Source organism: Macrosteles quadrilineatus, unplaced genomic scaffold (assembly GCF_028750875.1).
Source record: "Macrosteles quadrilineatus isolate MER2022 unplaced genomic scaffold, UCM_ALF_1.0 Scaffold_24__1_contigs__length_1734639, whole genome shotgun sequence".
Taxonomy (NCBI): domain Eukaryota; kingdom Metazoa; phylum Arthropoda; class Insecta; order Hemiptera; family Cicadellidae; genus Macrosteles; species Macrosteles quadrilineatus.
In genome coordinates, this window is record NW_026542617.1 from 1,032,897 (window position 1) to 1,049,830 (window position 16,934).

At 33.2% G+C, this 16,934-nt stretch overlaps 1 protein-coding gene across 20 annotated transcripts in view; it reads right to left on the reverse strand.

Moving 5' to 3' along the window:
• The window catches only part of LOC129005589 (RIMS-binding protein 2-like), a 208,159-nt gene that overhangs the window by 12,116 nt on the left and 179,109 nt on the right, over positions 1–16,934 (reverse strand). For 19 of the 20 annotated variants that reach the window (XM_054434535.1, XM_054434534.1, XM_054434533.1 and 16 more), the window contains one exon: positions 8,736–8,773. The exons of the other annotated variant lie outside the window; for it this stretch is intronic. In XM_054434535.1, the coding sequence (XP_054290510.1) occupies positions 8,736–8,773 (38 nt within the window). The remainder of the gene's footprint in view (positions 1–8,735; positions 8,774–16,934) is intronic. 20 annotated transcript variants of the gene reach the window in all.

Below are 16,934 nucleotides of genomic sequence, written 5' to 3' on the forward strand. Positions count from 1 at the left end.
ATATGTTTGTAGGATTTAGTCAAAATAAATGTGTCATTAGGCGAAAAATGAGTAAACAAATTGAATTACTTTTTTTAATGCTGTTTAACAATAACCTTTGGTTTCAGTTACATAGGTTACTCAAATTATAACTGGATCTTTCACATTTTTATCCTCCACCACTATTACATTAACTTAACAATCATTCAACGCTTTTCAATAAATTTATCTTTGCTTGAAACATTTACAGACTTTTAACAATATTATACTTTTTTTATTTCTGTGACAGCCTATTTTATTACAGTATTATGTTACCTTTTAATTTGGCTGTTGCCTTTTCTTCTTGATGTTGCTAATCAAAGTCACTAAATTTCACCTAATTGCATTTGTGACTAGGACGACAACTTCAAGAACAAAAGGCTACTAGGACAACAACTTCAAGAACAAAAGGCTAAAACCAAATAAAAAAGTAACTTAATTATTATAAGTTCTTGAAACTGGGTAACTGTGAAGAGTCTACTTTTGTTTTTTTCACTTGGCAATGAGCGTGATATACCCTTGGCAGGTAGTAGGCTACAGTTATTGTGATCCAAAAAATTATGAACATTGATGGCAATACCGGTGCTTAGAATTAAACTTATTCAACTAGGATAAGTCCGGTTAATTTGGCAAGAGTAAATTATTAATATATTTAACTTAACAGAATGAGTCGTCAGGTAAAATGTGGCATCAATTATATGGAAAGAGCCAAATTTTTCATTTCCCTCCTATTGAAAATATATATATATACAAAATGTAGAAATTGTGACATGTTAAGTAATGCAAAATCGATGTATATACTTGCATAAAATTTGAAAACATGGAATTAAAACTTAAGACGTGGATTGTAGCGAATTAAGGGAGAAAAAAATCTGAGTTCCAGAGTAAAAATTCAGAAAAATTAAGTCATGGCATTAGACATAACTCAAGATCAGGTGATCACTTTTATTCCTCTCAAGCTGAAAAGTTTATGACCAGCAATTTTTAATCCTATCACAAGTTCAAAATTATATGGAAACATGCATAGAATGTTTAACAAGATGATAAAGGGATCATATTAATTCATACTGAAATTACAATGTGGTCAAGTATTAGTTCCTCTCTGTTTCTCACTCCGAAACCTTGCCACATATCCATCACTGTTCAACATTGATCAAAACAACTACATTTATCTTAGCATGGAAGACAAAGGATATTGTAAACTAGAAGTGTAAGGCTTCTTCAAACAGAATGCATGGTAGCCAAATAACAGCCTTTTATAAGATGGTTATTGCTTGGAAATAAGATTTTTCTAATCGTCATCAAGCTTGCATTTAGAAGACACCAGTTCAAAATGGTATCACCCACACAGACCATGGTGTACTGAGAAATACAAAGATGATTTTTCGTATCTTCCATTCAAAATATAAGACTAAAGCTTTTGATTTAGATGTATAAAAATATAACGGATAATAGAACAGTTATGGATCATTAAAGTTATATCTGATGCTGTATTTAATTTAAAGTTTTAGCTTAAGCAAGGCAAAACAAAATATGATAAAAAAGCAATGTATAGATCAGAGTTTCTTACTTATGAAATCTTCTTTATGGAAACCTGTGAACCAATATGTTTCTTTTAACATTTATGACAACAAATATTCTTTTCTTTTAACCGGTATTTAACGTTTATATTATGTTAAGATAAGATATTTCAGAAGCAAATGGTTCACATGATTTCTTCTCCTTTTTCCCTTTTCCCTTTTCACGCATATTACTATTACAACAGATCTCTGCCAATTACAAAACAAACCAAAAGTATTTTCAAAAATAAATGAAGATTCACAATTTAAATGTTTAATTTTTAAAGGTTTTTTTTTTGCTATATATTAAGCAATCACAAATGTTACACGACTACCTAAAACATGTTCAATATAATTTATAAAAAGCTGTTCTTTTCATGAAATTGTTTACTTCAGTTTTAAATGTAATCTTTACTTATAATACATTTTTATTACATTAACTCCAACCCTGATGCAATTTTACAAAGTGCCTAATTCTTCGGTCTATTTCAGTGATAAACAAAACTATACTATTTATTAGTTTAATGAACAATTTTGTTTGTTTTTATGCAAGCTTAATTCCTTGATTGGGGAAGCTCGCTTGATCAATCGATTGGTTCTTACTATCAATTTCTTCATCCATTTGCAAATCATTGTTCAGTTAAATTAAATCAGTTTTAACTCTAAACAAAAAAAAAATGTACAAGAAAAATTATTTTTACACGATAAATACAATACATTACACACGGATAAACCTTATATACAAAAGTCTTTAGAAAAACATTTTGACATGAAACCACAAAATTTGTTATTTCTGAAAACAACCCTACATGATGGACCTCAGTAATTATTAGTATGTACAAAAAGCTATATGTTGAAAATAACAAAATATATTTCAATCATAAATTATAATATTAAAAAATGTTTGCCACACTCAGTCATCAGCTGCTTTTTGTACTTTTTTTTTTAACAGAAAGTGATTGATTACAGAAAGGGACTGGTACAGCCAGCTGGAGTACAGTAAATTTACCAGTCAGTGTTGCAATAGGCTATACAACAAAACAATAAGGCTGTCAACCTCTGCACGCTATAGACTCGCCCACCGCAGTATTTAGTGTGATCATTTACAAATCAATTTATAGCAGAATGAAAGCATTACGACAGAGAATATTGAGAATTATACATTAAATAATTAATTGTTATCTCAAAAGAAATGAGCTAAAATCTTGTGCCTGATAAATCAAAAAACATATATGAGTAAGAGTCTTCCATGTTTTAAAAGTTGTGAAATAATATAAATATTATTAAGGTTAATCAGTGGTTTGGTCATCCTGTAATCCAGCTACTAGGAGGTCACGAATTGTGGATATTTATAGGCATGCACTGTGGATGCGATACTCCCTGGTGTGTATTAACGTCCGCACAGGTGAGTACTATGACTATCCGCAGTACTATCTTGATAATTAGACCAATTTGTATATACCAAAGGCAAAAATGTGATTCGGATTCCACTATAAACTGTAGGTCCCTTAGTTGCCTTTAGCTGTATGGGCTGTTAATTAACAGCTGTGTCTAAGGAATATGTCGGCCTTAGTCACTAACAAGACTAAAAGACCGCGCCACTCATCCTACACTCATCTCCATTCATACTTGGCTTAAATACCTACTTTGTATGGTCGTCATTTCATTAAAATGTATTAAAGTATGTATGGCTTGCAATCTTACACTGTATTTTTGTTGCGGTTAGTGTGGCAAAAACATCGTACGAGACTAATCCATAAAAGCTTTTACTGTACTGACATGAAATCCCGTGCTCGTACCATAAACACCTACTAACTGGTCTTGTAACTTAGTATATTATTATTTCAATTTTATAATTAATTAATACGGAAAAAATATTCAACAACAACGAACTGAACCAAGATATTTGAATCAAAAATCTTAGTGCAACACATCAACTTAATATACAAAGTCATATTTCGAGCTATTGCGGATCAATGTGATGCATTTTGTACCAATATGAGAATTCACTTAGTTCATTCAAGTATACAGGGTGGATGGAAAGTTACGGGATAGATAAATATTTCAAAAAGTAATAAAGGTAGAGCTTCAAAACTTGGTACACAGTTACTAGGCACTAAACTCATTTTAACACATTGTTCAGTGATGTGCTACCTCCTCAGGGGGACGGCCCTCTAGGAGTCCGAAGAAAATCTTAAATAAAAGCATAGGTTGATATGCACATCAAATTAAAGAGCTTTACTAGTAGAATACAATGGCGCAAATTTCAACTCAAACGTACAACTGAGTCAAAAATGGCAGCCGTTCAAAAATGTCTTGAATTCGCCATTTTGAATCTTTGAACGGCTGCCATTTTTTACTCAGTTGTTCTTTTGAGATCAAATTTGTGGCATTATACTTTACTAAGAAAGATCTATAATTTGATGTGCATATCTACCTTTGCAAAGTTGCATATGTTTATGATTTTAGATTTTCTTCTGACTTCTAGCAGTCTTGAAGAGGTGAGGTAGCGTACTGTGCATTGCAAATTTAATGCATCTTTGAATAGCTTTCATTTCTGACTTGGTTGTCGGTTTATTCCAGGTTTGCGGCATTGGATTTTACTAACCAATACCTCTAAGCGCATAAAAACCTATGCTAATATTTAAGATTTTCTTCGGACTCCTCGCGGGCCGTCCCACTAAAGAGGTATCACATCACTGAATAGTGTGTTAAAATTATTTTAATGCCCAGTAACTGTTTACCAAGTTTTGAAGCTCTATCTTTATTACTTTTTGAAATATTTAACCGTCCTGGGACTTTTTTCCACCCTGTATATGCAGCAAAATAAGAGATGTGTTGTGTTAGCTAGCGTAAAGTTATTTCAAGTCACTCGTTCACTGGTCAAAACAGTGTTGTCGGTAATTGACAAGCAGTTTGTTGAGTCAACAAAGAGATAATCCACTTGGTTCCCAGAGCAGGTAGCCCAAAACCACTCATTTAAAAGATTTGTACTCACGACTGTTTTTTAAAGAATCCGTTTCAGTTCAGTTCTAAGAATTGAAAAGTTTCACATAACAGCATTGTTTACTTACATATCAGCATTGTTTTACTTAACAACACGGGTAACGGACCAATGAGGTTTAAGGATCGAGGGAGAAGAAGAAAAATTGAAAAGCTTCGAACTTCAACTAATCAGATGATTACCAATTTCATTGTTAACGATTGGTGCATTTAATGATTGGTACAATGAGTCGTTGCATCAATGTCAGAGGCAATGAGAGGTTATAAAAAAAAAATAGCCTCTCTCAGAAGTTTTGAGTATAGAGCAAGAGCCCATGACTGCCAGACCTTTGTTATTTTATAAAAGCTGAAAGTTTCTCAGCAAATGCCCCCAATTCAGTTAAGAATGATCGGCAACTATGAAATTTGGATCTTGGTTACTTTGGCAAGAAAAATGTAACAAAGGTCTGAAATTTACAAATAATCTTCGTTATAGTAAAAAGCTTGGTTCTTTCATATTTTCTTCTGAAGAATGTTAGAAATCATTTCCTCCATTGCTAGACACTTTGTGTGGTTTAAACCACGGCCGCCTTTAACTTTAGCGGCATTTAAAGTGGCAATGTTGCAAGTGGTGTTGTAACAGCTGTTAGTTTGGCAGCAGCTAATGGTATTTGTGTATTTACGAACGCTTGGTTACTGGACTATGACAATATTGACTCCACTTTAAAAGTACAAAAATTGATTTTCTATTTAAATATTGTTTTTGTTTTCAATTCTACATGTTTTATTTTCAATCTTTCAATAAATTTATATTCATAAATTTTAATTTTAATGAATAAAACGTGAAATAATGAGCTGGTGTCACCTGCCTGCCATGTTATCTTATGGGACGTCTGGCGCTAGACAACACCACTTGCGACGATGCCAATTCTACCAGGCCGCGGCCTGTACTTAGAGGTGGCCGTGTTTAAACCCTCTGCCAGACACCCTTAAAACTTAGGTATGACGAAGATTTATTTTCACAACTTAAACCATTATTATCTTTGAAACGGTTAGGTTTATGAAAAAATCACAAGAATAAAATCTTCTTAAAATTACATTTTCTACCAGAACACATCATAAAATAAAGGATGTTCCATAAGAAAAATCAAAGTTGGGGGCCATATTGGAAAAATGGCGGCTAAAATATTTTTTTTGACTTGACTACAATTAAAAAAAAAAAATCTAACGCACTTACCATTTAACTTTTTTTGATATCTCTTATAGTTTTTAAATAAAACGGCTGGCACACTTATATCAATCACCCTGTATAATAGGTACAGTAGTTACAAACAGTGACTTCAAAACACTGCAAGAATAAACAAACAATTAAATTCAAATATAACATATGTTTACATCAAACATATGGTTTATTATAAAAACAGATTGTGAAGAAGAAAGTAGTAATTTCACCATTTAAATTTGGCAAAGAAACCTGTTTCAAACTGGAACTGAATCTACTGTTTGCAGGTAACAGTTAAGCTTATCACGGCAGACTTTAAGGTGTCTGGCAAGATAAAATAACCAACCAAAGTGTCCGGCTTTTGAGAAAACGTCTTTTGATAGCTCCCCAAGTAACATATATCAATTTCAGCTGTTATAAAATGACAAAAATAAATTTTCGTCATACCTAAGTTTTAAGGGTGTCTGGCAGAGGGTTTAAACACGGCCACCCCTAAGTACAGGCCGCGGCCTGGTAGAATTGGCAACGTCGCAAGTGGTGTTGTCTAGCGCCAGACGTCCCATAAGATAACATGGCAGGCAGGTGACACCAGCTCATTATTTCACGTTTTATTCATTAAAATTAAAATTTATGAATATAAATTTATTGAAAGATTGAAAATAAAACATGTAGAATTGAAAACAAAAACAATATTTAAATAGAAAATCAATTTTTGTACTTTTAAAGTGGAGTCAATATTGTCATAGTCCAGTAACCAAGCTTTCGTAAATACACAAATACCATTAGCTGCTGCCAAATTAACAGCTGTTACAACACCACTTGCAACGTTGCCACTTCGAATGCCGCGGCCTGGAGTTATAGGCGGCCTTGGTTTAAACCACACAAAGTGTCTGGCAATGGAGGAAATGATTTCTAACATTATTCAGAAGAAAATATGAAAGAACCAAGCTTTATACTATAACGAAGATTGTTTGTAAATTTTAGACCTTTGTTACCTTTTTGTTGCCAAAGTAACCAAGATCCAAATGTCATAGTCGCCGATCATTCTTAACTGAATTGGGGGCATTTGCTGAGAAACTTTCAGCTTTTATTAAATGAGGAAGGTCTGGCAGTCATGGGCTCTTGGGCTAGTTGTGATTAAAAGTAATTAAAAACCGGTCGTAGGTAAAGTAGAGTACGCAACTCCTGTAAATACCTTAAAATTTAAGGCTATTACCTTAAATTTTCTACACTTGTCATTAACACTATCTTTATGTGATCGTTGCGTAATAGTAGTTTACGCAACGATTGTGTTAAGTGAGTCTTAACGACACGAGTAGAAAATACTTACTTTAGTGTAGTTAGTTTTTAGAAGTATATATATTTTTTTTACTTATAATTAGAATATTACAATAACGACTTTGAAATATTTTATGAAATTACTTTATGAATTTATAAAAACTGTCATTTTGTTTTGTTGTATATATTTGTAACTATTTGGGAAAATAAACATTATTCTTATTCTTATTCTTACTTTTTAAAGCTGTTTTAAGATAGAATAATGAACCGCAATGAGACTTTTAATTCCCTTCCCAAGATAAGACGAAATATGCTGATTTATGAATTAACTTTACAATATCACTAATGTATTAAAATTCTAAAATATTTGAAAAACCGATAACATCAACTAAATAAAAATATCTGCTTGTATGTTAATGCTTTGACAGCAAATGCAGTTGAATAAAAATGCTCCAAATTCAAGTTTGCAGTCTAACATCTAATTGATAACAGTTTTATATTTTTGAAAGTTCTAAGCTGTTGTTTTTTAATCCAGAGAATAACTAACCATATTGAATGGCCTGGTTTTGAATTAATGTTTATTATTTTACTTATTCCGAGATCAAATTGGCCTAAATAAAGTAACACATTTGACCAACTATGGTATATTCTGATTGTCCCTGTTTGGTTAAATTATTTTATGTCTGAAAACAAAAAACAAAAACTAATATGTCTAAAAACAAAAACTAATATCTAGCTGGGAAAGCTTATATTTTAATCAATTGAGAAATCTTTATCAGAATTAAGTGTAAATTAATTCTTTTTAGGTACTTTTATATGTTATTTTATTTTTCGATTGTATGATTTTTCTGTAAGGATTTTAGTTCTTAATACAATGTAGGAATAGCGTATACTCTGTAAGACCAGTAACAATATCAAATTAATTTAATTTCATTCCTTGACCGAAAAAAAAACAAAAAAAAAACTAAAAGCAAAACAAATGTTATAAACGGTAAACAAATCCAACACTAAAATTAATATTCCAAAGCAGAGGATAAGTAATATATTAAAAATTGATCTACATGACATGTTGTAGAAACAATTGAGGTTTTGACAAAAGTCAAGTGATAATCATTCTACAATAAATTTAAACCTACCTTCTCCTGGACAAACATTAGTAAGTATTTATGAAAAAAGGTTATTCTATTTTATCATGCTTCTTCCACAAACTTCAAAACTCCAATGCTGAGGTACTGGTAATCTACCAATGTGTTTTTGATATTAGAATTTAAAATTATTTGGATTATTATCAATTAATTATACATTTGAAAGCATTAAACCTAGTTACACTAAATATAACATTTCCGAAAGGAAGAAGCATTACTCTATAAGAACTGGGTCTAAAAATATGCTACTAGCCTAAACTATGGTAGTATGTGATGCTTGTACTGTGAAATTATTAGTACAGGTTCTATATTGCAAGCAATACAAACATTTAAAAGATACTTTATCGGAAAACAAGCAAATGTAAGATTATAAGAGCATGACGACAGCGACACAAACGTAATGGAAAGGTGAAGCTACGTATGGCATCCAAGTGAAGCTACGCACATCGCACATGCCGTGTGAGCGTGTGTGTTTGTGAGTTAGGCCTACCTGTACCTGACCTTAGGTGTATGTTCGTGTGCTTAGCTTACCTGCCGGCCTTCTACTTGTGTGGGTACGGGGCAGGCATCTAAAGAGAGAGAGAGAAGACAGATAGATAGACAGAGAGATAGAGGAAGAAGGAGGACATTACAGGCCGGAAAGATTACAAATATTTCAGTGTACTTTCGTCATTTGTACAGGGTACACCCAAGTGTACAATCCATGTAGTTTTCATGTATTATGTATTTTATCGTAGATATAGTATTGGCGTGTCTCTGAAATTGTGAGCTGAATTGTTTCAAACAAATCGTAGTAATAATCGGGGTCCGGCTGTATTGTTATTTTACTTTGGTGTAGAAAGATGTTAAACTTCAATATTTATTTATATTTGAAAAAAAGAGACAAGAAACAAATGGAACACAGCAACATGCGACAGATGTTGCAATCGTATAATCAATCACACAATCAAACTTGAAACATCCAAAACATCGGGAGAAATATGTGAACATTGTTGGTAGACTTTAAATAACTTTCTTTTAATTCTTATAGACATTTGTTCTGACAGAGATTGTCAGATTTAAGTATTTATAAGGCAAATAGATCTGTAAAACTAGAAAAATAAAATATTATCACTGATTATTAAGTGATTATAATGTTGTTAGCAGGAATACCTTAAGTTTACTTCTAGAGAAGTCCTTATTTATCGGAAAACAAAATGGCTTTTTTAAAAGTTTGAATAATTAGTGACAGTGATGGGTAGCCTACTATAACGACCTTCATGGCTACTTGAAAGAACCTTTAATCATGAAACTGAAAAAAACAAACTATCTAATTCTACCGGATGCGACGAAAAACCCATCTATTTTATGTAGTGCACTGTTCAGCGACAGGTCGTCTGAGAGTGGTGGGGTTGGAAACCCTACACGATGCCATTATCTGTGGTCATAGAGCAGTGGTCACCTGAGCAACGTGCGTTTGTTATCAAACCAAATTAAAAAAATAATAATTCATTCATTGCAACTCATTGGCAGTTCCATGCATTCTTCTAATTAGGGTGACGTGGATTCAGTGAAGTAGCACAATCACGTGTTGGGTTACTATAACATTAGAACAACGGGTTCTGCCTTGAAAAAAGAGATGACAAGCCTGTCCAAAGCAGATCGGACGCCAGACAACTAACATTCAATAGAGTTCAAGTTGCTGTGGAAAACAGGCCCGCCCGAAAACAAGCATTTGCTTTGAACATGTCTGACTGCTCGGTTACACTAATTTCGATCTTAATTCTTATCCCTACAGATTAATTTTTATTAATCTTTGTTTTGTTGATTACCCATACAGATAATCGCGGTGGAACCTCTCCATCTCAACCTAATTTAAAGAATGCATGGAGATGCCGCTAAGATGCAATGACTGAAACATTACATTTTTTAAACTACAGGGTTATTCAAAATGAACGACCCAGTTTTAACGCTTTATAACTTTTAAACTATTAAACTTACCGCTATAAAATACACATCAAACGAAAAAGCAACTCAAAGAGTTTATGCCTTCCAAAGACACATCATTTAACAAAATCGATCCAACAGAACTGTAGATTTAATTGTACAAAGTTAAAAAGTAATCTCCAACTTTTTTTACCACTAGAAATTTGGAGGTTACTTGACGTTTTTGCAAATAACTTTTAAATGGTGAGGAAATTGACCAAAGTGGAAGGTATTATTCCGAAAGAGAATAAAATTTCCTACAACTTAGTATTAGGCATTTTTTGAAAATACAGTAGACCCCCTCTTAACCGACCTCGTATTAACCGATAATCGGATTATCCACCTTCGATCGTAAAATAATACAGTTTGTTTTAACCGACCTTGCTTTGAGAGCAGCTCGGTTTAACCGCCGCTTTCTAGGAATCTCGGCATTTCCGCTCCCACGCTGGGCGATGAGAACTTAACCATACGCTTATCTCCACAGGATATGACTAAGAATAAATTATTTTGTATTGATCGCAAAAATTATAGCATAGCCTATTGTCAATTTGTCATCATCATTCGTAATGCGAGCACATCTGATCTGATTTGTTATCTGTACGGCAAATTTATAACATCATGAAGTGTGCGTTACCTGATTATCTTATCACTGGAATAAACAAACAGAAACAACACAACTTGTAGGGAGGGCAGGGAAAGGGGGTTTACAACTCCAAGGTCAAGATAGTTTTTGTGCCTGGAGCCTCCATTGAGAGGTTATAAACATCCTGTCTTGTAACAAAATGGTTGCTTGCATCTTTAATTTCGACAAAAGGTTCTTTACTGTATCAATTAATACATTACAGTACTAAAGTTACGGTATTGAAATATTTTTATTGATTAATTTTTATTGACTCTTGCCTACTATTATAATATATTCCACTGAAAGTAGGCCTATTTGACTTAACCGTGTTTTGTGTTTATTTGTGACTTTTCTGTCAATACGAAAAAGGAGATAAGAGTAGTTTATTTTATAAATAATGCATGTATGGCTTCAAAATAATGATTATATAATTCCAAATGAATAGCACTTCATTATATTATGATTTTAGGGATTGCCCGTTTTAATCGACCTATTGAGTCATCCGACCTAGGTCCGGTCCCATTAGGGTCGGTTAAGAGGGGGTCTATTGTACTCAAGAAAGGTACCAAAAATTGCCTCAAAATGAAAAAAAAAAATTGAAAATTCCCGTCTTCAATGTAGACAATAAACATAGCAAACATTAAATTTCACACTTTTTTATTTTAAGCCAAATTTAGGCTACATTTATTAAATATTTTCAAGATATGCATAATAGTAGATTGTAGGAAATTTTATTCTCTTTCGGAATATTACCTTCCACTTTGGTCAATTTCCTCACCATTTAAAAGTTATTTGCAAAAACGTCAAGTAACCTCCAAATTTCTAGTGGTAAAAAAAGTTGGAGATTACTTTTTAACTTTGTACAATTAAATCTACAGTTCTGTTGGATCGATTTTGTTAAATGATGTGTCTTTGGAAGGCATAAACTCTTTGAGTTGCTTTTTCGTTTGATGTGTATTTTATAGCGGTAAGTTTAATAGTATAAAAATTATAAAGTAGGTATTAAAAATGGGTCCATCATTTAGAATAACCTTGTACTTTATAAAAAACGCCTGTTGCTCAGAGGACCACTGATCTCTGACTACAGATAATGGCAACGTGTAGGCTTTCCCACAAGCCCATCACCACCACCCTCAGACGACCTGTCGCTGAACAGTGCGCTACAGAAAATAGAACGGTTTTTTTGCCGCACCCTGTGTTTGCACCCCATGTAGGTTTCAACATAGTCTTAGGATACTTATGTTCCATAAAAAAAATTGATCAAATGCACAGATAGAACACATGACATTGTTGAAACAAACATTCAAACTAAACGAATTTACTGTTTTCTTTATTGAACTTTAAACTGACCAGGTTCATCATAAAACCTTCAATAAAATAAAGAATTTTATGAAGATTTTTTCATAAACAAACATTAATTACCGTACATCATCCAAATATCCTTTTTATTAGTTACGATAGCACGGAATACAATATGACACAATCAGCACTATAAGTGTTCCTGTGGCAATAATAGGCTTCGTATAATGATGTATATGTTTTGGTAAAGTATGAAATGCAGTAATAATAATAGGGATTTATACACTATGACCGGGCATGGTGTATAATAGCTACCAATTCTATACATGGTGCCAGAAAAAAGTATTACGAAAAGAGAAAGAGGTCCACAGAAACTATTTAATTTCAAATATTGAAATATTTTTTGTAGTTCGATTAGTTTAGGTTAGGTTCGTTTATATTAGATTATTTAATAGAAAACAAGGATTCAAAAGTCTAAAACGTCCTACAATTACAAATTTCATCATTTGTTGGACTTTACTTGGAGAGCCATCATACATTCTAAAAAATGACTGGGCAAAGTATATAGGCTAGTAAGTATATATAGGCTAGTAAGTATATATAGGATAGTAAGCTTTATTTCATACTTTGTCTGCCTCATTTTACAACTTTTGTAAGATTGTAAACAAAACAGCTAGAAGAAATCATATTAGTGATACTGTACAACACTTTACTAAAATCATTTAAATCAGCCTCAAAACAAACACAGTTTAATATGTTATATTTTTATCCAACATTTCTAGATTATTGAGTTATTTAAATGCACTGCTTCCATGTTAATTTAATCTGTGTAGGAAATAAATTAATTTTTAGACATGTATTATGAAATTTTTTAAATGGCATTATTTTAATGAAGGTTCTAAAAGTTTAATCAAAATATATATATAAAATAGTTATCTATTTTTTATCAAATTTTAAAAGGTACAGTAAATTTTGATCCAACATCTAATGATTATCGAGATATTCAATTTCAATTGCGTCCCATGTTATCTGTATGTATAAAGAATACATTAATTTATGTAGACCGTTATGCATTTTTTATTGCATTTTAAACTATATTTATTTTATCGTAGGCTTTAAAGGCTAAAAAAATAGAAAAAAGTCCATGAAGCAGAAAACCTAGGTACTATTGGGCCAATGTTATTAAATACTGGGCGTAGATCTATACATTTCTTTTTACTATAGACCTGCTTATGGATTTTAAAAATCAGCGGCTGGAAAAACGCATAGCTTGCAGGTTTGTTAATACAAGATTATTTTTATATGCTCTCATTTTGCTTTCTATATTTTATATCAATACAAACGGGAGAACACAGTAGTTTCCCTTCATGTGAGTAAATATTTGCGGGTGCATTTTGAAGGAGGAATATAAAATGGTGGGTAATGAGAAGGTAATGGAATATACAAATAGATTATTTGTGGATATCAAGATTATTAACTGCTTAATTATGGCAAACAAGTAGTTTTTTATTTTGTAAAAAATTATAGGTTTCATATCCACATAGTAGAGTAATTGAGCATACGTTTTTGTTTACTATCGATAATTCAAAAGCAAATGATATTGTACACCATTCAAATTACTGCTTGCATTTCTTCAGTTGAAAAAAATTTAAGCTAGACCTATTTAGTTTGCTTACTTATCCAAAATATTCATATATTTAGATTTATAATCCACAGTTAATGTGATTGGGCATTCAAAGAACTTGTAAAGATTATAAACACTTAGGTAGCCTACGCAGTTTTTTAATGGGAATTATAAAAGCATTATTTTATATTCTTGAGTGTGGCGGATTGCGTGAAAATGTAATAACATATTTTGTTCTTACCATCTACGCAATCAGGGGTGATACTTCACTACGGCCGTTTCGGAGATAACTCCATCATCAAGTGCGTAGTGGTACACTAAACTATGGTCTTGTTACACTTAATACGAAAAGTCTTCATTTCTATTGCATCAGGGGTTGAATAAATACTTAACCCTTATTTCAGTGCTAGGCCAATAATTCATATTTTGTAAGACTAAATTTATTTATTTTGTTGTCACTATTTTATTAATTAGGCTAATTTTGAATAATAACACAATAAGAAAATATATAAGAAAGATAAATCCCGCTATTTTTAGTAAACATTAAATAAAACTTAGTTTTTGTTGTAATTTTCCTAGTTTTCCTATAAATTTTTATGTTCTGATAGCATTATTTGAAACCAAAATCTCATAAAATCAAAAGACATATAGTTTACAATGTAATATTGTATTTAACCTTGATTTAGTTGGACGAGGTTATCGTAATATAGCCATTTTAGGGAAACTAATGTTTTGCAGCAAAGTCTCAGGAACACATTTATGATCACTGTTGTGTTTAAACTAAAAGATTGCATCTAAATAGTCCGTGACTAACTGGTGCTGCTACCTAGTAACGCATTGAACAACCATCTGCAGTGCCATCTGTTCGCAAACGGTGGCGACAGCTTAAATACCGGGTTTTGACTCCTCAGTCTTCAAGCACAGATAGCCGAGAAGGCTAGGGCGTGTGTCACTTGGCCAGTGGCATTCGTCTGCTCGGGTTCGAATCCCGTCCTGTGTGGCAAATAGTTGGTGACCTGTGTGTTTGTAGCGATATACTACAACCACTGGGGCATAGTGAGGTGTTCATAATCCTTGGTTTAGACATACACCTCGAAATCATCGGATTGGGCGAATCTTTTAGCTAAGTGGTTGTTAGTGTACCTATCCTATGAACATGCAGGTCACCAATGGTCGTTTTGCTATTTTTTGTTAAAATAACCTTCCTCTCTATATCCCTTAGAGATTTTTTAAAACAACGATATATCGTTTCATAGCACTGAAAGGGTTAACATATAAAAGCAGGACGGACACTTTGGGGACGTAGGTTTAACTCGAAAACCAGTTATCCGGACTGGCCTCGGCAGTATAAGAGGGAGTCTACTGTATCCTGATGATTTCTGCTGCTTCCTGCAGAACTGATCATAAAAGGGGGGGGGGGGCTCTTTACAGGTTAAAATGTGTGATTTGGATCAGTTTTGTACTGAAATGAGTTTAGAAGCAGCAGCGGTCTTTATCGAGGATTTTAAATTCATTTTTGTTTTAGTCTACCACTCCCCTTCAACCTGTGGTTTTTCTTGAAAATTTTGATAAATTATTATCTCATCTCTCTCGTTGGACTAATTATGTTTTAATTGTTGGAGGAGATTTAAATTAAAATTTTGACTTGACTACCTCTCTAAACAATTTCTTAATATACTCCACCAGCACAATTTTCACTTCCTAAATCACTACCCCACTCGAGGCAACAATTGCCTGGACAACGTAGTAACAAACTGTAATAAAAATGCAATCATAAACTGTAAAGTTTTTGGTCTTCTATTAAATATAACGGATCAGTTGCCGAAGGCCTAAATCCTGGAAGGTCTAACTAGACCTTCGACACACATTTTGCAGTTTGTACTTGTTGATGAGGGTCTAAACGGGCAGTATGTCGAAGGTCTAAATCCCGGAAGGTCTAAAAGTACAGTCAATGCAGAAAACTCACCCACTGATACTGTTTTAGACCTTGCGGGATTTAGACCTTGGGTACACAACCTATATTTTGTAAATAAATGTTTATAAAAAATGAGAGTTGCTGAAGGTCTAAGTCCCGGCAGGTCTAAAAGTGCGAGTGTCGGAAGGTCTAAAATGCTAGTCCTGGAAGGTTTAAAATGCTAGTGTCAGAAGGTCTAGAATGCGAGTGTCGGAAGGTCTAAAAATACAGGAATTGCGTCGCCAGAGTTGAAGGCTGATACCGCATTGACCAGAGTTAAATTCGTATTTTGAAAGAACGCCTGTTCTTCTAAGCCGTGCTAAGTTATGTAATTGTTTAATGCGTAGTACATAGATAGCTTGTAAACATTGTATTAGTTCGATTTGTATATAATATAAATAGAGATAATTTTAATTATAATATCTCCATTGTACTCGTAATAACGTGCTAGCGAATTAATAGACGTGAGAGTTACTAAAACTATCACAGAGAATAATTACAACTCTACAAGTTGTTGCGTTATTGACTGTGTGTAGCCTTCAACTCTGGCGACGCAATGCCCAAATTTTTAGACCTTCCGGGATTTAGACCTTCCGACACTCGCATTTTAGACCTTCAGAGACTAGCATTTTTGACCTTCCGGGACTCACATTTTAGACCTTTTGGGACTTAGACCTTCAGCAACTCTCATTTTATGAACATTTATCTATAAAATATAGTTTGTGTGTCCAAGGTCTAAAACAGTATCAGTGGATGAGTTTTCTGCATTGACTGTACTTTTAGTCCTTCCTGGATTTAGAGCTTCGACATACTGCCCGTTTAGACACCCTCAGCACCCTCAGCACTGCAAAATGTGTGTCGAAGACCTTCAGCAACACTCCCAATATAACTATGAATTTGGGAAAAAATTGCGTTAATCAATATGCTGCTAAACTTCTTTTCTAAAGTAATTTTGCCAAGAGATTCGGTAGGTGTGTTAGTGGTTAAGCTTGGTACTTATGATTGGACAAATGTGCTTCATTGTATAAATCCAAAAGCAGAAAATATTATTTTAGAAAGTTTTTCAAAGGCCAGGCACACATAGGCGATTTTGAGTCTAGCAACAGTTGCCCGACTAAAATGTTCACCATTGTTTTAAATTGGAGTGCGCACACCAATGAAACAGTCTAGGGACAGTCGCACAACTGTTGCATCCGATGTTCCCGGACCCAATTTGCCAGAGACAGCTCTGCGACTCAATTGTCGCGGGACTGTTGCTCCAGGTTT